General features: G+C 43.0%; 1 protein-coding gene and 1 long non-coding RNA gene across 4 annotated transcripts; one reads left to right on the top strand and one right to left on the bottom strand.

Annotated features, from left to right (window-relative positions):
- Window positions 1–711: 711 nt before the first annotated feature.
- LOC144303305 (uncharacterized) lies at window positions 712–12905 on the top strand. Of its 2 annotated transcripts, none has more exons than XR_013370361.1 (3): window positions 712–3027; window positions 7680–7772; window positions 12465–12905. It is a non-coding gene; the product is annotated as an uncharacterized LOC144303305 (long non-coding RNA). The 2 variants fall into 2 exon arrangements; XR_013370360.1 differs by lacking the exon at window positions 12465–12905 and adding an exon at window positions 9405–9540.
- On the bottom strand, window positions 3950–25923 carry CCNB2 (cyclin B2). 2 transcript variants are annotated; one of them, XM_077881292.1, is made up of 9 exons: window positions 25818–25923; window positions 22833–22961; window positions 22618–22728; window positions 12982–13152; window positions 12539–12697; window positions 10853–11089; window positions 10404–10544; window positions 5285–5395; window positions 3950–4229 (listed from the first exon to the last, which is right to left on the bottom strand). In XM_077881292.1, the coding sequence occupies exons 1-9, from the start codon at window positions 25839–25841 to the stop codon at window positions 4119–4121; spliced, it is 1194 nt and encodes a 397-aa protein (XP_077737418.1). In that variant the 5' UTR covers window positions 25842–25923; the 3' UTR covers window positions 3950–4118. The 2 variants fall into 2 exon arrangements, with proteins under 2 accessions (XP_077737418.1, XP_077737419.1); XM_077881293.1 differs by lacking the exon at window positions 12982–13152.
- Between the last annotated feature and the right edge of the window lie 1736 nt (window positions 25924–27659).

Below are 27659 nucleotides of genomic sequence, written 5' to 3'. Positions count from 1 at the left end.
TCAAGGGTTACAAATGAGGGAAAAATAGTATCTGAACTTGGAACAAAGTAAGCCACTTAATTGTGTGTGTTCAAGAACAGAACAGTAACACCCAATGTTTAAAGCCTGTTTTGGTTCCAAGGCGCCTGGGTGGCTGAGTCCTGAGTCGGGTGCACAGCCAGCCGACTCTTGATTTCGTCTCCGGTCATGATCTCAGAGTCGTGAGATTGAGCCCCATGTCAGGCTCTGTGCTGAGCACAGTCTGCTTGTCCCTCCCCCTCTGCTGCCCCTGCCCTCCCCCAAACTCTTTCTCTAAAATAAATAAAATTTAAGAAAAAATAAAACCATTTGGGGCCGAATGACAGGACAACCTGAATTAAGCATAGGTTATTTTGAAAAGGTCTCTCTTGAGGTTAAGTGTTAACTCAGGCTGTGGAGGAACCAAGGTGGCCTTGGGCAGTGGAAGGAATCACTTGTGAAATTCCTTAAATAAAAATGTGTTCATAAAAAAGGATGAGATCATGCCACTTGAGACAACAGGGATAGACCTAGAGGGTACGATGCTAAGTGAAATAAGGCTGAGAAAGACAAATACCATGTGATCCCATTCGTAAGTACAATCTAGGAAAAAAAAAGAATGAACAAAAAACAGAATCAGATTTATAAATACAGAGAACTGGTGGTTGGCAGAGGGGAGGGGGTCGGGGGAAGGGCAAAATGGGTGAGGGGGCGTGGGAGATCCAGGCTTCTGGTCATGGAATGAGTCCCTTATCAGAATAGAAGGCACAGTGTAGGGAATACAGTCAGTGACACTGTAACAGTGATGTGACGAGACAGAGGGTAGCTCCACTTGTGAACACAGCAGAACGTATCAAATTGTCAAATCCCTGAGTTGTATGCCTGAAACTACTGAGGCATTGTGTGCCAGCTACACTCAGAACAAAAATTATTGGCTTTACCTAGTTTTCCTAATGTTATGCATTAAAAAAAAAAAAAAAAAAACTCCCTGAGGGAAAAAATCAGTCTCGGCTGCTTTTAATTTAATGACTGGCCTTTAATCTGACGTGTAACTGGGACCCCTCAGGCTCTAGGTGACAGCACAGACACTGAGTCTAACATCCACAAAGGCAGCAAGAACAGCCCCAGTCCTGCCCCCATGTGCCCCACCTACTGCCAGGCAGGAAGTCTGCTTCTCCCTCTCCCTCAGCCCTTCCCCAAACTCGTTCTCTCTCAGATCTGAAAAAAATCAAAAAAAAAAAACAAAAAACAAAAAACAAAAACACAAAGAACATTCCTTGCAAAGTCCACACACCATGTCCACTCATATTCTAGTGGCCAGAACTTACTCACATGGCCTCACTGCCAGGGAAGCTGGGAGTCTCTTGCTTGGAGAATTAGCCTCAGTGCAGAGAGCAGCTTGCCAGGGCACCAGGGAGAGATCTTCCCCTTCAGGCATGTCTCCTTCCAGGCAGCGATGTCCACAAGAACAAGAGCGAGACAACCCGGCCACCACGTAATCCTGTAACTGCCCACGTAACTGATGATCTTGCTGGCTTGCGTGCCACAGAGCGAGGCTTACAGAAAATCCCAATTTTTTCTCTTCTGGACTCCCTCCAGACTCCGCAGACCTCCCGAGTGGAGCTGGGCAGACTAAGGGCCCCTGCCTCTACTTGCTGCTTTTAGCATGGTCTCAGGAATGCAGTACGCACAGGACGCATCTTCAGTGGAGAACCTAATGATGTTCCTGGTACCCTTCACTTTTATGGTCAGAGAGCGGAAGCCATTCTGCAACATCTGCTCGCTCCCTTTCCTGCCTCGTGTTGGGTCTCTCCCGAGGCCTAGCTGGCCTTCACAGCTGCTCCTGAACTTAGGAGTTTCACTCTTACCAGTTACTTCACACCTTTCCATCCTCCAGTCCTGTACCTGCCCCCTCTGACAGGCATGGCCTAGGCTAAGACCACTTAGCAATGAAAGGCTCAGTACAGTTCACTACCTTGCCCAAGGTCACGGAGCTTGTAAGTAGAGGAACCATCATTTGACCCTTGATCGGACCCCAAGGCCCATGCTTTTCATTTTTGTCTTCAATCCAGCTAGTACCAAGGAGTTTGATAGGCTAACGTCAACCTTTCAATTTCCAATTCTCTTTTTCTCAAAAAGCAAGAATCAACAATTTTTTTAAAAAGGAAGAAAACCTCACAAATAGGACTCAATAGCTTTAAATTTGCAAACTCCTTCGATGGGCAAGCACGGTGTCTAACATATCTTTGAATGCCCAGAGTCCGTCTCTTTCCAAGATCCTTCAACTAATAGCCACTAACACTGGGGCATATCCAGACACTGCTCAGGGCTGGCCATATCTTACCCAGTACTTCAGCACTATGAGGGAGATGCTCTTAGCCCCATTTTACAGAAACAGCTCCACACAGCTGTCAAGTTGACTCAAACCCATGGAATCCAGCTTCAGGATGTGTGCTCTTCAAACTGTGGTTACATCATCTCATTTTCGAATTCGGTGTTTTTATGATATTATGATTCCTACTTTTACAGCTTCTCTCACATTTATAACACTTTACTTTTGGGTGCCTGCCGTGGCACATAAGGAAGTATCTTAAAGGTCTTTTTTTTATGACATCCTGGAAGTATGAATTTCCTGAGTCAGTGTATTTAATATTTAACTAAGCAAAATATGCAATAAGCTATAAAATATTCCCACAAAACCCATCCCCTTCTTGATGAGAAGTTGGAGCACACACATCCCTGGGAAATAACTTTGCTTTTCAGAGCCAGGAAAGCTCCCTGCGTGGTCTCACTTCATTACTATTCACATGTGTGACCCAAGTCAGTGTAAGGGTGCCATGGGAACAAGCCTCACTCAACAAGGGATACTTAGAAAACCTTACACCAGGACTTCAATATATACAGATTCCTGGTTCCTCCAAGTGCTCAGCACTTGCATAGGTGGCCCAGACCTGCCTAGGGAGAGAGGTGGGGAGCGAGCCCTCGCTGGAGCCACCCAGGCTCTCCTCCTGGGACAGTCACAAGCCACAGGTGAGTCACAGAACCAGCACCTGCAGACCTCACTGTCACACAGAAGGCAGCTTTTATCACACTCTCCCTTGGGGGAAGGCGGAGTTAGTTTACTGCAAAGCTTCAGAGCCTTTATGAATCTTAATGTGAGTTTGCAATGTTTCCCAAATGTATTTGACTAGCTGCTCCTTTCTCTCAAAAAGCAATTAACATGTATTGAACTAATACTTTGGGAAGTTGTTGCCATAAGGCACTCATTTATGACTGAGAATGCATTCCCCCTTAGAGAATAATGGTTTTTTTGTTTTGTTTTGTTTTGTTTTTATTTATTCATGAGAGAGTCCGAGAGAGAGAGAGAGAGAGAGAGAGAGAGAGAGGGAGAGAGAGAGGGAGGGAGGGAGAGAGAGAGGCAGAGACACAGGCAGAGGGAGAAGCAGGCTCCATGCAGGGAGCCTGACGTGGGACTTGATCCCAGGACTCCAGGATCACACCCTGGGCTGAAGGCGGCGCTAAACCTCTGAGCCACCCGGGCTGCCGGAGAATGTCAAATGTGATTGACTGCCTGCCAAAAAATAAGTAACAAACAATAACCTATGACATTAGCTTAAATAGGAAAATGCATTCCAACCTTCAACTCTAACAAGGTGTTGCAGGCCATTTTCGTTATCCAATGTTGGCCTTTAGGACGACGTTCCTGGTCCCCACTGTGCCTTTGAGACAGAGACACATTATGAGGGTTCCTCCTTGCAATTCAGGTTGCCCTCACTCCAGTGAGCCAGGTGTTCCTGTATAGGATAAGATAGTTGAGTAGGTTCTAGAAAGACAATTGTCATGGTTATCCTCCCATTTTCAATTCATGCTATTCATAATATCTCAAAAAAGAAGTTAGACTAAGCTTCTGCTGACTTTATTCAGTATAAAACACAAATAAATACACACAGGATACCTTAAGAAAAATTAATAGCTTTATTTTTCCTCAATATACACTTAGAAAATAGGTCTAAGAAAATTTTTCATGAAATAGACCAGAGGACTATATACAAAGTGAAGAGTTCCAAATCAGTAAGACAAAGTGCACGGACGAAGCATTCTCCCCCCAGGGCCACGGCAGCCTACGACCGTCCCATCAGAGGCGAGGCAAGCTCTTGGATGGCTTTTGAGTTCAGCTGAGGAATTGTGCTGATCTTCAGGAGTTTGCTGCTTGCATACTTATTCTTGATGGCCTGCAGAAGTCATCTGTGATTAGGTCACACATCAGGACCCCCACCTTATACCTCATTCCTAGTCTAACTCCCAAGTACATAAGGGCCAGACCCACAATCTCCAATTGAAGATGCCGCATCACTGAAGCCAGCAAATAGTCTGAGGTCATAATGTCTGGCACCTGACAATTTCCTTCTGTGCCCAGCAACAGATAGAGCCCAGCTGGTAGCACAGGTGGTGGAGGCATAAACGATGTCAAGGTCCAAGGAGGAGGCTTTCTCTCCTATGTGGCCAGAGGGGTGGGAGGTGGGAGCCGTGTTTGTCATACCTAAGTACCATCAGGACATAACAGGTCTGCCAGGATGGGAGCAGTAACTGGCAATAAAAGCAAGTGGCAACCAGTGCTCAGCAGATCCCAGACAACACCCTCAGGCCTGAAAACACGTTCCACTTCCACGGTGTGCTGAGCTATGCAGAAAGCTCACGCAAGGAAGTGAATCAGGTTGTGAGGACACTTGGCACAGATGCTGGCTCTTTGTCACCAGATCCCTAGTGATTTTCTGTCACACAAGCACAGGACAGCACCCAATCTGTCTGACTCCACAGATATCCCGGGAAGCTCTCTGAATAGGTTTCTTGCCCCTCCTTCTCCTTCATCATGCTTGCAATTCAGGTGCCTTCTGGTCATTGTCCCAAAAGGTCCCGAACAGGGGTCCTGAATACCCCAGCCTTCCACAGGGCCCTTCGGGGTGTTCCAGATGTCATGGTGAGCACCTCCCCTGACTCCTGAGTGCTGTCCCCAGGATGCAAGGATGAGCATGGCTAAACGCACTGAATGCCTGGCTGGCTGCCTACACTGGGCCTGGACACAGCCTAGCTACCGTGTTTTAAAGAAAGTCTGCTTTTGGGGTATATCAGTATGCTCCATCCCCTGCTGTACTGAAAAAGAGTTTGTGCTAAAACAGATTCTCACATATGCCAGTATTACATGAAAACACAAACACATACATACACATACCCTCATTCACAAAACCCATAATCTAATGCTTTCCACAGTTTAGGAAGGAGTACTTACGATGAATTTCGTTAAGTTTTCATTGACTTTCACTACATTTTTGGCCATGTGCTGCATGACTTCCAATAGCTCATTCTCTGTGTATCCAGTATAATACTGCTGCTTTAAGTTCTGGAACACAACGCAAAGAGTAGGGGCAAGATAAAGGCTTCACTTCTTTAGAAAAGCACGGCTTATACATGCTGACATCACTTATCACTTACATAAAAGCTGTAAAACTATATTCTTACCTTTTGAAAATTCAGTAACAGCCCTAAACACTATCATGCTGCCAGCAAAGCAGCCAGTAAATGCCAGATGACTTTGGCTCTGAGCGAGACTAAAGGAAGACGATGTACAGCTTCAGCTAAATCAAGTGTCAAAGGTCCTATATCATTTTTTAAAGAAGGTTGCACAGGTATGTAGGCTCCTCCAAGTAACAAAACTTGCATGCTAACCTCTATCACCACACTGAAAAGGGATGGAAAGTAGGACAGAGTAAAAACAAAACCCAACAAAGGAATGCCTGCTTCACAGGAATGGCAGAACCTGGGACTAGCAGTTCTCACGTGTTACCCACCCCTCATCAAAGCCCTACTGGGCAGTGGCTGGTGGGGAGCTCAAGAGTCCAGATATCCATACTGTCAGGGAAAGAGGTTCAGAACTAAGAAATATGGGCCACAAGTGGCAGTCGAATCTATGAAATTCAGAAGAACTAAGATTACCTGGAATTCTTGTTTGGCCCTGTGTACGTAAGCACTGGAGAACAGAGAAGCCTCTACCCCCAGCCTTGTGACCTAGGCTCCCAGAGAACAAAAATCAAGCAACAGGATAGTTCCTGTTTGATAATAAGACCTATCACCTATGTGTAAAGTGTGTAAGTGTCTGTAGCCTGACTTTATTTCAGTTCTGTGATAAAATTCTAAAGGCTAAAGTACATCTGTGTCATATGCACAATGTAATTGGGAAAATAAATCACAATTTAATCTTAATCTTAAATAGTTTAAAGAAAAAGAATGAAGCAAGAATAGGGGCGCCTGAATGGTTCATTCAGTTAAGCCTCTGCCTTTGGCTCAGATCATGACCCCAGGGTCCAGGGATCCAGCTCCACGTTGGGTTCCCTGCTTAGTGAAGAGTCTGCTTCTGCTTTTCCCTCTACTCCTCTCTCTCACTCACTCTCTCTAATAAATAAAATCTTAAAAAGAAGAAGTAGTAGTAGTAGTAGTAGGAGTAATTCTCAAATAACACAACTTCTGGTCTTTTGAAATCAATTCCCAGAAAACAGGGAGACCTATAGTTAATAGTTTTAGAGCCCAAGGAAGGCAGGTCTAAGAGTAAAGTAATTGAGCTAAAATGAGTCACTGTTATCATATCAGGACCATGTATCATTCATGTACTAGCAGCTTTGTTTTTAATTTCAAAAAATTTCAAATGCACAGAAAAACTGAAATATTATAATGAACGTCTGTTTATCCTTTGTGTAGATTCATTTATATTTAACATTTTGCCACTTTATCATGGTGTCTGCAACTAAATTGCAAATGGTTCAGCAAATATTGTGTATGTATGTATTCACGTACAATTTTTGAACCATTTGAACAGGAGTTGCAGACACCATGACACATCACTTCTAAATGTTTCAGAAACATCCCTAAGAGGTATTTTCCGGGGATCCCTGGGTGGCTCAGCGGTTTAGCGCCTGCCTTCAGCCCAGGGCGTGATCCTGGAGTCCTGGGATAGAGTCCCACATCGGGCTCCCTGTATGGGGCCTGCTTCTCCCTCTGCCTGTGTCTCTGCCTCTCTCTCTCTGTGCGTTTGTCATGAATAAATAAATAAAATCTTCAAAAAAAAAAAAAAAAAGAAGTATTTTCCTATCTAGCCACAAATCATTATCACAGAAAAAACATCAACATTTCCACACTATCATCTAGTACATAGTCCATACTCAAATTTCTCCCATAGTTCCAAAAATATCTTCTACAGATTTTCCTTTCTGAATCCAGGCCAACCAAGGTACATGAAGTGTATCTGAATTTTTTTTTTTTAATTTAAAAAAATGACTCCTATTTTCTTGGCTTGACATGACAACTTGTTTGAAGGATCCAGGCCAGTTACTTTTAGAATGTCCCACATTTTGGGGTACCTGGGTGGCTCAGTCAATTGAGCGGCTGCCTTTGGCTTGAGTTGTGATCTCAGGGTCCTAGAATCAAGCCCCACGTCAGGCTCCCTTCTTAGGGGGGTAGTCTGCTTCTCCCTTTCCCTTTGCCCCTCTCCCCTCCTCATGCTCACTCTTTATCTCTCTCTCTCTAATCAATCAATCAAACAATCTTAAAAAAAAAGTGTCCCACATTTTAAATCTCAGTGTTTCCTGACAATTGGATTCATGTCAAACATTTTGGGTATGAATTTCATATAGGCGATCATCTATACATCCTACTGCACCAGAAGACCAGTCAAGTCAAGAGGTCCTACCACCGGTGATGCCAAGCTTGATTACCAGGTTAAGGTGGTAAGTGCCAGACCGCTCTATCACAGAGGCATGGTTTTTCTTCAGAATTACTATAGATCTGTGGGGGGGATATTTTGAGACCATGTGAATCTTGTTCTCCAAAACTATTTCACCTTAAGCATCAGTTGATTCTTGCTTGAATTGGTTATTGCATTAGGAGTTATAATTCGATTTTTTATTTTATTTTATTTATTTATTTGAAAGGGAGGGCAGCCCAGGTGGCTCAGCGATTTAGTGCCGCCTTCAGCCCAGGGTGTGATCCTGGAGACCCAGGATCGAGTCCCACGTCAGGCTCCCTGCATGGAGCCTGCTTCTCCCTCCCATGGATGTGTCTCTGACTCTCTCTCTCTCTCTGTGTGTGTGTGTGGGGGGGGGGGGGGGGTGTCTCTCATGAATAAATAAAATGTTTAAAAAAAAAGGGGGGGGGAGAGCAAGTAGGGGAAAAGGAGAAGCAGACGCCCCATGGAGCAGAGACCCGGATATGGGGCTCAATCCCAGGACCCTGAGATCAAGACTAGACCTTAATCGACTGAGCCACCCAGGCACCCCTACAATTTGATTTCTAACTCTACCATTCTTTCTGTCTTAATCAGCTGTTATTCTACTGATTTAAGAAAAAAAAAAAAGGCCCCCTCTTCCATTCTTTCTTTTGTAACATTATAAACACATGGATTTATAAAAATGCGTTACAATCTATTACTGTCCCTGTTCTTTTTAAAGTTCAGATTTAGGAGCACCTGCGTGACTCACTGGTTGAGCATCTGCCTTCAGCTCAGGTTGTGATCGCGGGGTCCCAGGATTGAGTCCCACACCAGGCTCCCTGTGGGGAGTCTGATTCTTCGTCTACTTATGTCTCTCCCTCTCTCTGTGAATCTTTCATGAATAAATAAAATCTTAAAAGACAAAATTAAATTTAAAAAGAAAAAACCTCAGATTTAGTAAGAGCTCTTTCAAGCCAGTTCCTAATGTCCTTTTTTTTTTTTTTCCCTAATGTCCTTTTAATGTGCCCCATTGATCTTTGAGAATTTGCTTGGTATCTATTACAAATTGATCTAGGCAAAAAACAAGAAAACAAAACAAAACCCACACACACAAAAAAATTGACCTAGGCTCACCTTGTGCTTCCTCTGCCACAGGCCTGATATTAGTGTTTCTCCAGGGATGCCTAGTTCCTAGTGGGTTATGGCACTTAGTATCCAAGATGTGGGCACTACATATGTGCATTGCTACGTGGCTATCATTGTTTCCGGTTCCTGTCATTACTAGTTTACTCATATTTCCAAAACAGATTTAATGTTACAGGGTTTTCCTTTTGTTTTCAATTGTTAATAATATATTATCTCTCTTCTTATGGTGAAAATTTTAGTCTTTGGTAACCTGAATGTTTGCTTTATTCTGTAATATTCATAAAAAGTTTCACAATTATAATAACAGATTATTATTAACAATATATCTCCTAAGTAAACTTTAAACATGTTACATTTTTTAGTTCTTTGATTTGCCTAACCATATACCACTAAGGATGCACAGTTAGAATATTGCCTTTAAAAGTTATTTGAATTAATTCTTCCCTGTGTTCTGTTACCAATTTGATATATAGTGACATTGTTGTTTCTGCTTAATTCCATTTAGAGTTTTGCATCAACACTCATATTGTTCAAAAGCCAAAAAAGTTACATTATATTGTACACAATTACTAAAAAGTTACAACCAGAAGTCCTGTTCTCATCATCAGCTTACTACACTGTTCCCTCTCAATCCCACAGGTATGATTTTCATTAGTTTCTGGTCTACATGTAGTTTTTGAAAAATTAGAAAATACATAAGCACACATACACTCTCTCTCTTATTCCCCTTCTATCTTATATAAAATGTCAAACGTATACACTTGTGTAGAGGAACAGCTCTGCTATGGTGCCCTGGCAATCTTGCGTGTATCCACATAGGGCCACCCAGGCAAAGGCCTGAACCACAGCTTATATTGTCTCGGCAAAATGTTTTGTGATCCTCCTGGAACAGCAGAGGATGGAGGCGTGGGAGGAGCTGCTCCCATTCCCTTCCGGATCTCCCCGCCAAGAGGCTATTACAAAACTGTTTCTTAACACCTGGCTTCTGATGAGGCTTCCATCCTGTCGCTCTTGGGGTACATCTACAGACTATAAGACTGCTTAGTGGCAGTCTAGAATTTGCTCGACCACAGAAGGGTATCCCAGGACTCACACTGCAGTCATCTGGTCCCTTTTTTGGTGTGTGAGATAAGGACCCAGATTGCTGGCAGCTTTGGCTACTTATATGAATCTAAAAGTGGCTCCTTTTATCTTTACTGGCGAAATCAGTCAGGCCTTGGCCTTGCTTTGTCATATATGCTTGACAACTTGTTTGTTTCACTTAACCAAAGATCCCAGAAATGTTAGCACATAAGTCATTGGTGGCCTTCCTCAGTCTTCACAACTCTAAGCACACTTGGTGCCATGACGTGATTACTCAGTCTCCATCTGAAGCATTCCAAGCAGCCTTCTTTTAGGCCTCTGGGTTTTAACAACTGCTTCAAGGATAGTGTTGTGAAAATGCTAAGGCCTTTCATATCAAGAGGGCGGGAAATATAACCTAATTTCTTAACCCAACACTTACCCATTTTCCTTGGCCCAGAATCTTTTGGGACAGGCAGGAAGCAGCCGCTGCCACCTTTGAAGGGTGATAATGCACCATGTCATAGTCGATGAGAGTCAGCTCCATGAAATATTTGGCTAAAGTATGCTGTTCCACATCAACCTACAAAAGAACAGCCAAGGACAATGAGAAGCATGGTTACTATGACCCTCTTGCAAAATCCTAGGTGAAGGCCTAGGAGTTCAAATCCACTCAACTCACCAGTCCTGCTCAGCAACTGCCCTAATTCCACAGTGTGTTACTAACACAGAGCATGAGGTCTTTTCTCTTAAGAACTGAGAGATATGCATTAGAACTTATTGAAAAGATGTTTCCTATAAATGCCTAAGTTGTCTTTTAATTGGATCAATGTTTCTAGGATAAGACAACAAGCAGCAAAATAAAGTCTGGTATGGACTGGAGGCACTTACCTCCCCAGCTTTTGATGCCCGTCTTAAGAAATGCAGTGGCAAAGGTCGACCCAGCTCAAATTTCAGTTCTTTCAAAATCAGTGTTTCCATTTCTCGGATCTGGGAACTGGTATAAGCATTGTCTGTGATGTAAACGAAGTCTTCAATATTTGGAGAAAACATCTCCTCATACTTGGAAGCCAAGAGCAGAGCTGTAATCCCAACCAGCTGAAGCTTCTTACGAGAAACCAGCTGAACCTAATTGAAGATGAACGTGTCAAAAGTCCTATCTAACAAGAGGACTGGGCCTCTGGGGCTCTGGAAAGTGAGAGGGGACCACATCCCAGAGAAGCACACATCGTCTCTGCTTGCATCTCTCTTACAAGCACAGGTAACCTACACGTTAATAGCAAGTACCATCAGGGGCACTTGGCTGGCTCAGTCGGTGGAGTGTGTGACTTGATCTCGGGGTTGTGGGTTTGAGCCCCACATTGGGTATATAGATTATGCCTAAGAACCAATCTCCTGGTCTGTGCTCCAGCCCCGTCATCCCGGCTTGAGTCTGGGTGAAGCCCCACCCGGCATTCAACATGTCTGCCTCAAGATGAGGCCAAGCCCCAAAGCAGGATAAAATAATGGATACCTAGGGATGAGGAAGGGGATCTCTCAAACACTTTCTTAATCCTTACCAAAAGTGCATTCATTATTCAGCCTAAAGAACATTGGAAAAAGATTCAAAGTTGGGGAAAATCACAGTTCATGGTATAAGTGTTTCCCTTAATTTTTTTTTAAGGGGAATTTGCTTTCCTTGCTTCAACTCTTAATGAAAATCTACTTAAAATTAACTACTCTCCTACCCCATGAGGAATGTATAATGTAAACCACTGAATCTATGCTTTCATAGGATTTTGCAGTATCTCAGAGTCATTATTATAATAAACACAATTATTACTGTGAATTTATACCTGAACTGTATCCTAAATGTTGACTTTAATAAATCCTTATCTGCAGGGCTACTGGCTGGTGGATAGCACACTAGTGTGCTTAATGTCTGGCATTTCTTCTAACTGATCAGTGGGGTTTTTTGGTTTTTTTTTTTTTTGATCAGTGTTTTGTGTCTGCATTTGATAACTATTTTGATGATCACTTCCACCTCTCAGCTTAATTTCTGACATTCTTCCACTTCAGAGCTTCCGTTCTCAGTACACTCCCCACACATATCCTTCTTAAATAATTCTGCGTCCTCTCTTTTCCCCAGTCATGTCACAGTTGCCTGGAAACTGCAATATTCTCTAGCTAAAATCCTCATTTTTCAGATGAGAAAACTTAACACCAAGGAGTACCAAACTATAAGCTACAGGGAAATCCCGTAAGCAGGCCTGAGAAACCAGTGCCCGCAGGCACCACAGGCTTCCGGTTGACTTTCAGACCTCTTGCTGCTTTGTTTCCTTTAAAGAAAGACTGGCCATGCAGCGTTGACCTCCCGCCCCCAGCACTCCATGGAAGGCTGAGCCAGCAGAAATGCCTAGCACTGGTCAGCGTCACCAGAGGTTGGACACACCTGGCTCCTTCCTCTTCTAGCACCTCAAGTTCCTCGGTTTCTCACAAAGTGGCTTTTGATCTTTTCTTCCAGGTTATCACCCTCTGGTGTTGCATAAATGCAATTACAGTGAGCCACTGGTACAATGTTCCCGAAGCCACACTTACCTGTAAAAATCGGTCCATGACGGCGATGCACATGTACAGAGTCTCCTGCAGCAGCCTAAACTTGGAGTGGACTTGCACCAGCCAGTCCACCAGGATGGCACGCATGCGTCCGTTTATCTCTCTTCCATCTAAGAAGTGTGGATTTATGGACTGCAGAACCTGTTGGCAGAATTAAAAGTTTAAAAAGCTGACCTCAGGGCAGCCGGGGTGGCTCAGCGGTTTGGTGCCGCCTTCAGCCCAGGGTGAAGATCCTGGAGACTCGGGATCAAGTCCCGCGTCGGGCTCCCTGCATGGAGCCTGCTTCTCCCTCTGCCTGTGTCTCTCTCTCTCTCTCATGAATAAATAAATAAAATCTTAAAAAAAAAAAAAAAACAGACCTCATTTCCTTCCCAGCTGTGGGTAGATTCCACATTCCACAGTCAAAGCACAAAAGGCGCGCTCACCTCAAGCTGCCGTAGATACTGGTAGATATCCTTAACATAGTCACTGCAGAGCTGAGGGTTTTCCCAGTCCTCTTGATCAATGTCCTCAATTTTGCAGAGCAAGGCATCAGAGAAAGCTTGGCAGAGGTTCTCTTCCTTCATGGAGATCTCCTCCAGGGCCGGCGGAGGACCCTACGTGAACGAATTAAAGTGCACATACCACTACATCGGCAGGAGCCTGAATCGTTAATCATGGCCACATATGCGCAGAGTCAACAGGTTTAAGAGTATCATACGCATTGTTAAAATATGTGAAAGCCAAAACAATAAATTTCACAGTAAGACATGAGGAATTCAAGATGTAGTAGATGAAGTTTTTAGAGATATACTCCTCTGTATACAATCCTCAGATTTTACTCCAAGAGAAAACCAGAAGTCCTCAAGGTGGCCTGAGGGCCTGCATGATCTAGCTTGGCCCTCTTCCTCTGCTGACCTGTCTCCTATTTCTCTCCCCTGGGTTTGCCTCACGGCAGCCTCCCTGACCACAAGAGTGCTCCCTCTTCCAACAATGCTCGCATTTTTGTCCCTGCACCCTCATGGGCAATTCTCTCACCGTCTTCCAGTTTTGTTTAAATGTAACCTTCTCAATTAGGTCTATCCTGACCCCTATTTCAAATTACCATCTGCCACCTATTTCCCCACTTCACACATGTCATTTCTCTGTGTTTATCCCCAGAGAACCTATAACCTTCTAACATATTACAGAGTTTACTATGTATGACGTGTATTATTTTCTATCTCTGCTAGACTGCCAGCTCTATAGAGCTTATAGAGATAGAAGAGGTAGGAAATGATATTTATAAATAAATACATTTACGGGATGCCTGGGTGGCTCAGCAGTTGAGCAGCTGCCTTTGGCCCAAGGCATGATCCCGGAGTCCTGGGATCGAGTCCCACATTGGGCTCCCTGCATGGAGTCTGCTTCTCCCTCTGCCTGTGTCTCTGCCTCTCTTTCTGTCCCTCATGAATAAATAAAATATTTTAAAATAAATAAACAAGTAAATAAATAAATAAATAGATAAATTTACCAATACCTTTATAAATAAATAATACATTTATTTAAACTGATTTTGTCCCCTTCAGCCTCTGAAATACCTATATCATCCCTCACACATAGTAGGCACTCAGTAAATATTTGAGTCAAAGAAACTTAGACACCTGGGTGCAGAAACTCTTAGAGCTGATAGTTCACTTCAGCTGGAGCCTCTTCTCGGAGTATGCAGATTTCCTCTCACAAACTAATTTATTCTAAACTGAGAAACTGGCAATTTAAAAGCAGGAAAGCACATTCTGGCCTATGAATAAAATAGAAGGAAGCAGAAACCAAGGAAGTACACACCCAGTATTTTCTTATGCTGACTGGGTGACTATAAAAAAAAAATCACACAAATTAAAAATTTATAAAGTAAGTTAAAACAAGTGTTTAATAATGAAGTATAAATAACCCATTACTTTTTAAAAGAATAAAAGGTACTTCTCAAAGTAAAACCTAACAAGACTGCAAGGCTATAAAGACTATGGATTAAAGAAATAAAATACAGAAAGAGAAGGCTGTATAATAAACAACAATTTTAATTAACATTAAAGCTCTGTGATGATAGTTTCCAGGCTTAGAGAAGGATGAAACAGCAGCAGCAAAATATGTATAGTAGTTCAAAACCAACCCTTCCCTCCTACATCAGAGTTCTCCAGCTGAGGGAGGGCCAGAGGAGCAAGAGTCATGCAGGTATACATGCCATTTATTCAACAACTTAAGAACCTCAACGAACTCAGATGAATATGAGCTACTTGGGGCACCAGGGAAAAACCTAGATAAGGTTACCACAGAGGATAGGCTCTTAAGGAAAATGAGTAGGCAAAAGATATGCGCGTACAAAGTCCCAGAGGAAGCCAAGAGATAAAGGCCATTCTGGGAAGCATATGTGATTTGGAATGGCAGGCGCTAGTGTATGATGTGTGAGAAGATGGGCTGGAAAGGTGAGTGAAAACCCAAGTGAGGAGTTTAGATTTTACCCGAAGGGAAGTGAACCCACTAAAGGAAATGAGCAAGAGTGGCGAGAATCAGAGGCACCTGGCTGGCTCAGCTGGTAGAGCAAGCAACTCTTGATCTCGGGGTTGTGGGTTTGAGCCCCATGTTGGGTATAGAAATCACTTAGAATCTTTTTTTAAAAAAAAAAGAGTGACTAGAGTCAGATGTGTATTTTAATGAGCACATACAGCTAGGTTAAGTTCAAGGATAAGTTTGTTTCAAGGATAAGCATCATCACTGTCCCCCGGAAGTACAGTCAGTACTGGGTAGCCTGGTTTAAAGAGGCAGAGGTTACAGTCATGTGCCATGTGTACTGCCTTAGTAGCTTGAAATGTTTATCCGTGTCTATTCTGAAGTATACCTGAGTTTAGCCATATCCCAAAGCCAGCAGGAAAAGACATGGATAATTGCTCTGGCCCTTAATTTAGAATTATTTTTTAAAGATTTTATTTATTTATTTGAGACAGAAAGAGAGCAAGAGTGAGAGCAGGAGTGGTGATGGAGGGGGGTTTGGGGATGGGGGAGGGAGAGGGATAAACATACTCCCCGAGGAGCAGGGAGCCTGATAAGGGGCTTGATCCCAGGACCCTGAGATCATGACCTGAGCCCAAGGCAGATGCTTAACCGAATGCCCAGCCAGGCACCCCTAATTTAGAATTTCTTAAAAGCATTCCTTTTGGGCTCCAAAATAATTTAATTATTATAAAATCCTTCCTAAGACCCCACTGTCTGTGCAGGTAGTAGCCTAAGCCCTACGGGACAATTATGCAATCCTCTGTCCAGTGCCTGCTGCATGCAAGACTAAAAGCTTCATTAGCTAGTTAACCATCACAAACTTTTGAATGACAAAAGTGATCTGAGAATAAAAACCTTCAAGTTAGATTAATGAATGAGTTCTGTTGGTTATCAGAGACAACTGAAAAGTCATATCAGAAATAACAAAGATGTGAGTTTTTGCTGAACTTGAGAGCTCTTGTTTGGTCAGGAGCAGGGTGGAGTCTCTGAGCATAGGCTACTGAAATTCTCCTACTACTAAGCTGGGTTTGTTGATAGAATATACTATTATTAATATGCAAACATGTAAGCATTTGTGCAAGTTTTTCGCAACCAGACTTCCTTTTTTTACTAAGTTTATAATAATGTCAATTAAGTGCAGCAAGAAAGGACTCCCAGAAAAACTGTTGCTTCCAATTAGATAGCTCATGATTTGTAGCAATAAATGCGTACTTGTACATACAGAGGCACATACACAATTGTAGAAAGGCAAAATCATTCACTGGGAATAGCTTTAGGGAACACAGTGAAATGGAATTTGGAAGGTAGAAAGAGTAGTAAAAATAAAATGACTTTTTCTATTCTATGTACTTGAGGGTTTTTTTTTTTTTTTTTTAAGATTTTATTTATTTACTCATGAGAGGCACACAGAGAGAGGCAGAGACACAGACAGAGGGAGAAGCAGGCTCCCCATGGGGAGCCCAATGCAGGACTCATCCCAGGACCTGAGCCAAAGGCAGATACTCAGTGGCAGGCACTCCCCCAACATGTATTTCTGGGTATTTTGCTTTGTTATGACTGTTTCTTGGGTGATTAAAAATAAAAGGCACTCTTTTTTTAAAAAATATGTGACGAGGTGTCCTTATTTCCCTTTTTTTTTTTTTATTTAATTTTTATTTATTTATGATAGTCACACAGAGAGAGAGAGAGAGAGAGACAGAGGGAGAAGCAGCCTCCATGCACCGGGAGCCCGACATGGGATTCGATCCCGAATCTCCAGGATCGCGCCCTGGGCCAAAGGCAGGCGCCAAACCACTGCGCCACCCAGGGATCCCTTATTTCCCTTTTATATGTAGTTTTTGTATTAGGGATGGTTAGCCATAAAACATTCTCCTAGTTGAATAATGACTACTGTTGAGGCACTTTTAGGCAACACGCTTGAGCAGTGAAACTTGATCAAAGGAAAGGGGCTCACAGTGACTACCCAGCTGAATGCAAACAGGCTCATTAAGCAAACTACCTCGAAATAGGCACAGGCCCTAACTGACCAATTACATCCATGCATAGTTTTGAAGATTACCCAAAACGGGAAGATTCCATACATTCCCATACTCCTTCATTCCACCCTATGAACTGTGTCCCCTCACCACAATCTTCTGGCAGACAGTCTCTCCTTTGCTGTCCTGCCCACTGCTCCCTAGTGGTGTATTCAATGACTTTCTCTCTTGTTCTGCTGTGGGTGAATTCTTTTACCACTCACACCGCTGGCCTCCACCCAATTGGGACACCATACATTTGGTGGGCCCCCATTTAATCAGAGCGCCCCACAACTATCACTGAATTTAGTGCTTAGATTAAATCTGTAAATCTAAAACTTCATCTGAATTTCTAGCTCTGACTCCCCAGCACCTCTCCTAAGTCTACATCCATCTCTGCTACAGCCTATTATAATGCATATGATGACATTTCTCCATTTGACTGGGGGCTCCTTGAGGAAAGAGCTGGTAGTTCATTCACCTGATTTCTCCAGTGCCCAGGAAACAAGGGGACTAGTAAAAAAAACTTCTCCTTCCTTTCCCACAAAAACTCAGTGTTTGCCAAAACCAAACTGGTCAGCAAAAAATAACAAAAACACTGTTTTCTCCAAAAATTGCAGGATAATCTGCTTCTGCAAACATCTGTGAATGGCTGAAACCATTTCAAGTTCTCAGCCAGAGTCCTTTGTGATTCAGTTGCTTCATACGGTACAAAGAATAAGACTTGCCCCTAGTTTTGCAGAGTATAGTAAGTGGATTTGGCTGGGAACATCTGCTTTCATGAGCACAGGGCTTATAAATTTTCCAGGGCTCATTGCTGCTAGAACCCTGTGCTCAACTGGTATTTCCACATCTCCAGGGACCAGCTATAAAGGAGCAGCAATGACTGCAGATAGAGCAGATGACAAAGTAAAAGCCATATGGCTGAGCAGAGCCAAGCAAGCAGAGGGTCTCATCTGTCAGGATGAGGAGCTCTCCCTAAACTGTGGATCTCTTCTGTCCTGCATTTCTCAGAGAAAAGAATATTTGTTTTTTTTTTGTTTTGTTTTTTTTTAAGATTTTATTTATTTATTCATGAGAGACACAGAGAAAGAGAGAGAGAGGCAGAGACACAGGCAGAGGGAGAAGCAGGCTCCATGCAGGAAACCCAGCACAGGACTCGATCCTGAGACTCCAGGACCACGCCCTGGGCCGAAAGCAGGCGCCAAACCGCTGAGCCAGCCAGGGATCCCCCAGAAAAGCATATTTGAATTGGAAGTAATTATTGTTCATTAATCCCTGATGTCTTCTAAAATGAGCAGCACAGTTCAGCCATGGAAGTGATATTTATATGAACGGAGTTACAGGTCCATAACTCTTTATCTCAAACACTGTGGCCTCAATTTTATCAGGAAGCCAAAGCAAAGAGTCACCAAGGAAATGCAGAGTTAATTCAGAAAGAGTGGAGTTGCAGAAGTCACAGGAGGAAATCTCTCCTTTGTTTTGTTCATAACATTTTTGGTTCTTTTTTGTTTTTGGGGGTTTTTTTCTTCTTTTTTTTCTTCTAATATGTCTTTTTCCCTTCCTCTCTGATTGGAAGGGTAATATATACTTAGAGTGAAAAATCCAAAAATTTTAAAGAAGAAAATGAATCTTATGCCCAACATAATACTCAAAGATAACTACCATCAAATTTTGCATATAAACGCATACTTTTAGGGACACCTGGGTGGCTCAGTCAGTTAAGTATCCGACTCTTGATTTCGACTCTTGATTTCGGCCAGGTCAGGATCTCAGGGTTGTAAGATCAAGCTCTACAATGGGTGTGGAGCCTGCTTAAGATCCTCTCTTCCTCTGCTCCTCCTCCCCTCAAAGAAAATGCACACTTTACACACTTTTAAAAGCAAATCAGAGGAGCCTGGGTGGCTCGGTCAGTTAAGCATCCAACTCTTGATTTCGGCTCAGGTCGTGACATCTCAGGATCATGGAATCAAGCTCTGCACTGGGCATGGAGTCTGCTTAAGATTCTCTCTCTCTCTCTGCCCTCCCTCCTCCATCCCCTGCCTCCTCCCACCCCACATACAATCTCTCTCAGAAAAATTAATAAACAAATAATCTTTAAAAAAAGAAAACAAAAGGAAATTTGGGGTTGTACTGCATCTATTGTGTTATAATCTGATTTTTCCACTAATGTAACATGCATTTTGACATCTTTCTACTAAAGCATGATATTAATAGTCAATGTATTTCACTAAATGGATTTAAGCTGCTCTGATAATTCTACTATGGGTATTTACTCAAAGAAGATGAAATATACTAATTTGAGAAGATATATGCACCCCTATGTTTACTGCAACATCATTTACAATGGCCAAGATATGGAAGCAACCCGAGCATCCATCCACAGGTGATAGATGTGGTGTGTGTGTATGTGTATAATGGAATATTACTTAGCCTCTAAAAAAAAGAAGAATGAAATGTTGCCATTTGCAACAACATGGATGGATCTAGAGGGTCTAATGCTAAACAAAATAAGCCAGACAGAGAAAGACAAACACCATACAATTTCACTCATAAGCAGATTTTATGAAGCAAACAATTAAAAAAAAGAGAGGGGCACCTGGCTGGCTCAGTCAGAAAAGCATGTGACTCTTGACCTCAGGGTTGTGAGTTCAAGCCCCATGTTGGGTGTAGAAATTACATACCTAAACAAACAAACTTAAAAAAAAAAAAAAAAAGAAGAAGAAGAAGAAGAGGAGACAAACCGAAAAATAAAAAATCAGGCTCTTAAATATAGAGAACAAACCAGTGGTTGCCATAGGGGAGTTGGGTAGAGGGAATGCTGAATTCGGTTAAGGGGATTAAGGGTATACTTATCATGGTGAGCAGTGATTGATGGACAGGATTGCTGTACTATGTGGAACACATGAAACATAACACTGTATGTTAATTATACTTGAATTTAAATAGATAGCTTTAACCAATTTTCTAATATTTCTCTATTATATAAGAGATATTCATTGCAGCACTATTTAAAAATCCCTGGTGTGCCTCTAATAATTTTCTCAGGATAAATTTTAAAACCAGATTTGCTGGGTATGGAGAATAACCTTTTGAAATACACTGCCAAATCACTTTCCGGACATGTAGCAGGAACCACAGTCACCCGTATCAAATGTTGCATAAGGGTCAAGAGGTCAGAGCTGTGCTTCTCTGTCTGCCTGTGTCTCTCCCTCTCATGAATAAATAATAACATCTTAAAAAAACAAACAAACAAACATACAAGAGGTTAGAGCTGAAAAGCTGCTTTGGGTTTGGCATTCAGGATATCACTAGAAACCTCCAAGGAAAGGCTCGTGAAAGGAAGGTCAATCTTCAGGATTGTGAGCTTTAGCTTTAGTTCTTCATTGGACGCGCTGTCCTGGCTTTAGAACAGCAACATGCGTGCAACCATCACCTGTAAGTAGAAAGCTCCCAAGTCCGCCCTCTCCTTCAGATGTTGTTGGCGTATTTCTGACTGCCATTCCCCATGGGTGTTTGTTACCTCAACAAATCTAAAGCCAAGTGAGATGTTGTCCCCAGAACCACCTCCCTTTCCTGACTTTCCCATTTCTTTACCTTACTGAATAAATGGTTTCTTAAATATACAAGTGCTTAAGGGTCTTCTTCTTCCTCTGCAAATAACACAGCCCAATAATTCCTTATAATACAGGAGGCTGTCCCTGGAAGGAGTTGGTACACCCCAACACATTCCATGTTGTTTCTAGCACCTTTATAGATAGGGGTATATGGATGAGTGCTTAGGGGAGATCCAGGCTAGTTCAAGACCCTCATCAGCTCCTGCTTGGACAACTGCAATACCTCCTAATTTATGGCCCTCCCATGGCCAGCCTACACAGCTTTCATCATTTCCCACCTTCTCAAACTTTCTACAGGCTCTTCATTGCCTAATGGGATAAAATCCGAATTCCAAAGCCTTCAAATCCAACTGTGACCTTCTCGACTTCTATGTTCTGCTTATTCACACAAACCTTCTGATCCAGCTTAGGTGTTCTGACTCCTTCTCCAGAGGACAAGATTATAAGCTTATTTCTGGGGCATCCCTGGATGGCTCAGCGGTTTAGCTCCTGCCTTTGGCCCAGGGTGTGATCCTGGAGACCTGGGATCGAGTTCCACATTGGGCTCCCTGCGTGGAGCCTGCTTCTCCCTCTGCCTGTGTCTCTGCCTTTCTCTCTCTCTGTGTGTAGTCTCTCATGAATAAGTAAATAAAATCTTTAAAAAAAAAAAAAAAGCTTATTTCTGCTTTGGTGCCTTGATTCCTATTGTGCTTTGTTCCACCAAAAAAGTGCTCTTTCCTGTCAGCACCATCTCTAACCTTAAAAATCCTACTCATTCCATGAAGTTTCCCCCAACCACTCCATCCCTTAGTGTTCTCTCCTCCCATAGAAGCATGTTCTGAAGGATGGTGCTTCCATCTACTCCAGACATTTGATGCTCAATCATCCATTGCCCAGGGGCATCTGGCATCATTCCCCGGAACTACTAATTTCAGGTACATAGGCCCCTTCTGGATAGTCTCCTCAAGGCAAGAAATCTCTTCAGCAGCCTTAACACTACTGGGTGTGTATAGTAAGTGCTCAATATATATATTTCTTGAATATGTCCAATGTGCTATTTTGAAAATTTTCAAACTATGTTATGGATATGTAATATGTAATATGTAATGTAATTATATATATTATATATAAAATATATATTATATATTAAATAAATATATTATTCATATATATTAATTATATATTATATATTAAATAAATAAATGTACATACATACACACACACATACACATACAGAGAAAGAGCTGGAAAGATCAAGGTAGTTATTATTATATTCTCAGCACAATAGTGCCTGTCCTATAATTACAGGCCAATAGGTCCATTAGCATTCTAATTCCAGTTGAGCTAACCAGTCACAGACCCACAATTTATCAACACAGAATTTGGGCATTACCTTACCTATACTACATGAACTATGAGATTCCCCAGCCTTCATTGGCAAGTTCATTCTTATAATGGATCATAAAACCTACCAAATTTCACTCTGAGAACACTAAATTTATTTGAGTACCAAGGTGATTAACTTTGTTATTCAAAGTTAAAACATTATAGTAAGGTACCATCATTAAAAGGATGCGTATGTTCAATTTGTACACTGCTGTTTTCAAAGTAGAGCTCTAGTTATGAATGTTCTACAAAAGTTGAGGTGATTGGGCACCTGGGTGGTTCATTCAGTTAAATAGATGCTTTTAGCTCAGGTCATGAGCTATCAGGTCCTGGGATCCCATGGAATCAGGCCCTGTGCTGGATCCCCTGTTCAACAGGGAGTTTGCCTCTCTCTCTCCCTCTGCCCCTCTCCCTGTTCACAATCTCTCTCTCTGTCTCTCAAATAAATTAATAAAATCTTAAAAAAAAAAAAAAAGTTGCAGCAATGATAAAGGCACCCCTGCAGTCTAGCCAAAAACAAGCTACTTTGTACGTTTGTAAATACAAAGCATCCTACCTTTGGAGCCAACATTTCCATCTGTACTGGTTTCACAGAAGCAGTAGGTTTCAGTTGTTTGTTGACATTTGTTTTGGTGAGTTGAACAGGTATTTTGGTGTTCTGAGCTTTCTACAAGGAAAAGAAATGTAAATAGGGCAAGACAGCCAGTGTTGCTCTTCAGAGCTATACACAATCAGCCTAGTGTGCACACATACGGTCCTCATGGCTGTTACCTTAGCTACTTGTGTGGCTCTGGTTGTAACTCTATTTCCAATTTCTTCTAAAACTGCCCGTCTGATTGTCACATGACTTTTAGCTTTAGAATTAACTCCAGTGTCAACATTCTCCAAATCAGTGGACACCTAAAAAAAACAGAGAGTTAATGACAAATTGAGACAACATACACTACTCTGCTAATGTCTGATACCCAAATGTAGAATTTGGGAAGGTGAATATGCAGTGACCTATTTGTGAGAGGGAAAAGATACATTTTTTACAAAGTTTAAAAATACCATTTGTGATTGATCATGTCACTTGAAATTAGGCAAATCACTTATCTACTTTATCTGTAAAATAAATAATCCCATCCTTTAGAGTGGCTCAGTCAGTTAAGAATCCTACTCAGCCCGGGTGGCTCAGCGGTTTGGTGCCGCCTTCAGCCAAGGGCATGATCCTGGAGACCCGGGATCGAGTCCCACGTCGGGCTTCTTGCGTGGAGCCTGCTTCTCCCTCTGCCTGTGTCTCTGCCTCTCTCCCTCTCTCTCTCATGAATAGATAAAATCTTAAAAAAAAGAATCCTACTCATGATTTCACCTCATGTCCTGCTCTCTGGGTTGTGAGATCCAGCCAGACCCACCCACCCCCCTCCCCCACCCCACTCTGTGCTGGGTAGATTCTACTGTTTAAGATTCTCTCTCCCTCTGCCTCTCTACCTTACATGCAAGCTCTCACTAACAGCAAAACTTTTCTTTAGAGAGATTAATAACAAGTACAATTAATACACTATTTAAATGCTAATCCTATAGTAGGTCCAGATGTTTAAAACCTAAACTAGCTTTGATTCTTATGCCATTCTACAAAGAAGAAGTGCTCCTAGACACATGATATTTAGAGATAATGCCTTTTAAAATGAGGTTGCCATTGCATGGATTCTCTTATAAGTAGATGTTTAGGGCACTGAGGTTGTGAGTAAAATCATATTTTTATTTGTTATAATATTGTGCTGTTATCGTTTTCACAGGTAAAATAGTTTTACTCTCAAATTCAGAAAGTTGAAATGATATGAAATAAAAAAATTATAAGTTGTCCTTAACATACTTTAGACAGAATATGCTTAGAAACAGAGCCTGCTAGAAAAAAAAACAATTCATATAAAAAAGTTTATTATAGCAGTGATAAACATTTCATGAGGAAAAAAACTGCATGTCCTACCCCTGAGAACTGTGGGTCCTAATGCTTAAAAAAAAAAATCTCTCAGTGGGGTGTGAGTGGATCTACAGGGATAGACAGAATGGACCTACCAGGGTAGGCCGAGGGGCAAGGGAAAATTCAAGCCTTCCCTGAACAGAAAGAATTTGACAATGAAAGAACTTTATGGGACGGATGAGACAAAAATTACTTGTCAGTTCAACTTAGATCCTTAATACTCAATGTGTACAACTTATTAGGATTCTCAAAAGCACACTGTTGAGGTTTTTTTTCCAGCAGTAACTGCCAATTTTAAAAAGTGTTTGAGGCAGCCTGGGTGGCCCAGCGGGTTTAGCGCTGCCTTCGGATGTGATCCTGGAGACCTGGGATCGAGTCCCACGTTGGGCTCCCTGCATGGGGCCTGCTTCTCCCTCTGCCTGTGTCTCTGCCCCTCTCTCTGTTGTCTCTCATGAATAAATAAATAAAATCTTTTTTAAAAAAAAATAAATAAAAAGTGTTTGAAATGTTAATGCTTATGGGTTGAAGCCTTTAAACTAATCTTAGTTTAAAGCCATCTGGAGAGGAAAACTGGCAGCTTTTAAACTAGCCTTACAGCCAGGAGGATGGAACTCAGGTGTGTCAGGGCCCTCTATTTTTTTCAGCAAAGGAAAAGTAGACTTAGATACAAATCAAGCCCACAGGCAATAAACAAAAACAAAAACATTCAAAACACCATTAACACTTGGGAGTTTTTGCAAAAATGAAACAAACTACAGAACATGGAAGACTCCTAACTCTGGGAAACGAACTAGGTAGGTAGGGGTGGTGGAAGGGGAGGAGGGCGGGGGGTGGGGGTGACTGGGTGGCGGGCACTGAGGGGGGCACTTGACGGGATGAGCACTGGGTGTTGTTATTCTGTATGTTGGCAAATTGAACACCAATAAAAAATAAATTTTTTATCAAAAAAAAGAAGAAACAAACTAATCTGGACCCTTCTTTATCTCTGCCCTACTGTCCCCAATTATATGCAAAATATCAGTTATATGCAAAATATCAATTATATGCAAATCAATTATATGCAAAAAAAGAAGAAACAAACTAATCTGGACCTTTATCTCTGCCCTACTGTCCCCAATTATATGCAAAATATCAATTATATGCAAAATATCAATTATATGCAAATCAATTATATGCAAAAAAAAAGAAGAAACAAACTAATCTGGACCCATCTTTATCTCTGCCCTACTGTCCCCAATTATATGCAAAAATCTCTATTACCCTTGATTAAAGAAATTATTTTTTTTTTCAAGTGACAAACGCATATGTTAGTGAACTTAGCCTGGAAGACTTCGTGGGCAGAAATAAATGGGAAACGTGTGCAAGGCGAAATGTGAAAAACCCGAAAAGCAGCCACGCCTGTTGCCCAATCGGAACCGTTTACTACTTAAGCGTCTCTTGCAGGCCTCCCCCCCTCCGCCCCCGCCCCCGCGCCACCCCTTAGCTGGCCAGGAGTCCCACAGAGCCCTCTGGCAACAAAGAGCGCTCGGGGGTCGCTCGCGGGGCCCAAGGGCAGCGCTGCAGAGGCTCACTTGACAGCTGCCGCCTCCCAGGGCCGCCTACACCGTCCTCACCCCCCGCCGGAGGAAGCGGGGCCCCGGCGCGGACGCCGCCAAGAGGGCAGCCGACCGGGGCGCAGGGGGGCGGGCAGAAGCCGAGAGCCGGGCCCGTTGGGACCAAGAGGCCCCGCGCAGAGGGAGGGGGAGGCTGGAGGCGCGGCCCGAGCCCCCCGCGGCCCGGCCGGGCGCACTCACCGTCGGGCGTCGGAGCAGCGCCATGTGCGAAGGAAGGAAGGGGCAGGCAGGGAGGCCAGCCCGGCCCGGGAGGACACCAGCTGCCGCGCCGCCGCCGCCCCGCACCGCTGGGGCCCTTCGCGAGGTCGCCGGTGACGGGATTCAAATGCCGCGCCGCTCGCGCCCCCATTGGGCGGCCTTCCCCGCGGCGTCCTCTTCCTATTGGCCAGGCGGCGGGCAGCCCCGCAGGCCGATTGGCGGGGTTTTCAAGACCCGTTTGGTTGTCATGACAACGAGTTGTGTGGTTTCTTTTTTTCCGCCTACTGCTTTTTCGTTTTTTCTTAAGATTTTATTTATTTATTCACGAGAGACACAGAGAGAGAGACAGAGACAGAGAGACAGAGGGAAGCAGGCTCCATGCAGGGAGCCCGACGTGGGACTCGATCCCGGGGCTCCAGGATCACGCCCTGGGCTGAAGGCGGCGCTAAACCGCTGAGCCACCCGGGCTGCCCCAATTTTTTTCTTTTTCTTTTTCTTTTTCTTTTTCTTTTTCTTTCTTTTCCTTTTTCTTTTCCTTTTTTTTCTTTTCCTTTTCCTTTTCCTTTTTCTTTTTTTCTTTTTTTCTTTTTTTCTTTTTCTTTTTCTTTCTTTTTCTTTTTCCTTTTCCTTTTCCTTTCTTTTTCTTTTTCTTTTCCTTTTCCTTTTTCTTTTTTTCTTTCTTCCTTTCTTCTTTCTTTCTTTCCTATCTTTCCTTTCTTTCTATTTTTTATTTTTTTTAAAATCTCGGCCTCTAAGATCAGCAAAAATGAAATGTCTCCCCGAGGAATCAGACGTAGGACGCATTCTCTGAATTTTGAGTAGGTCTCACCTAAGAAGGTGTCTCCACGTTTGTACAGGCTGGACGGAAGTTGCTTCTAGGGAACACCTTGGAAAGGAACACCTTGGAAATGCCACTTCTTTTAGTTTAATTGTATTTTTTATTTAATTTTATTTATTCATGAGAGACACAGGCAGAGGGAGAAGCAGGCTCCATGCAGGAGCCCGACGTGGGCCTCGACCCCGGGTCCCCAGGATCACACCCTGGGCTGGGCCTAAGGCAGGCGCTGAACCGCTGAGCCCCCCGGGGATCTCGGAAAAGCCACTTCTGACCTTTATTCCTCTTCCGGAAACTGCGGGTTGGGGTTTCGGTTGGGTCGGCTTGGGTGTGGGGGGAGACGCCTCTGAGCGGTTCTGGGGCAACCCCGTTAGGTGGTTGAGACTCAAACATGTGCCAGAGGAGTGGGAATTGAGGCGTTTACTCAAAAGCTAAGGCTCCCAAGGAGAGGAATTAATAAAAAGGTAAATGTGATTTGTGTGGTTCATGATTCATGTAAGCCCTCCAGGGTATTACCTGCATCTCGCACATTTTCCCGTGTGTATTATGGTCGGTGCTCAGTAAATACTCCTCGAATAAACGACCCTATGACGTGTAGAGACTTTAAAATGAGAAAGAAGGTGTGATCCGGACTTGGGCAGAAGAGTGGGAAGATCAGGGTCAAGGCCAAGGCCGGGAAAGAGGAAAGGAAAACAAGGGAGAGGAAAAGTCCAACTCCTCCAGTAGAGGCAGTGGCATGACAGTGGCTATCAGCCTCCGCCTAAGAATTTGAGGAAGCTTTCCCATTTCTACCAATTTTTACCACTGTTAGTGGGGATACTAAAGGGCCTTGAAGGAAGTTAAGTAATCTGGGTTAAACTCTGCCCTTGCTCTTCCATCTGACGTCTCTAAACCTGTTTCCTCTTCTGTAAAACCTTAATATTTGCAGCTACTATCTGGCTTGGAAAGATTTCAGTTTATCCATTGACTGATTACTGAAAATTAGGTAT

The sequence above is a fragment of the Canis aureus genome, chromosome 32 (assembly GCF_053574225.1).
Source record: "Canis aureus isolate CA01 chromosome 32, VMU_Caureus_v.1.0, whole genome shotgun sequence".
Classification (NCBI taxonomy): domain Eukaryota; kingdom Metazoa; phylum Chordata; class Mammalia; order Carnivora; family Canidae; genus Canis; species Canis aureus.
Note: the sequence above shows the minus strand (reverse complement) of the source record. Positions and strands in the feature narration are given on the sequence as shown.

Excerpts from the sequence above, each read along its gene's own strand:
- CCNB2 (XM_077881292.1), bottom strand. The coding sequence starts at position 25,841 with ATGGCGCTGCTCCGACGCCCGACG. Across the intron at positions 22,729-22,832 it reads GAGCCACACAAGTAGCTAAG|AAAGCTCAGAACACCAAAAT; the intron begins GTAACAGCCATG and ends TTTTCCTTGTAG. Across the intron at positions 10,545-10,852 it reads GGGCATCAAAAGCTGGGGAG|GTTGATGTGGAACAGCATAC; the intron begins GTAAGTGCCTCC and ends GTTCTTTTGTAG.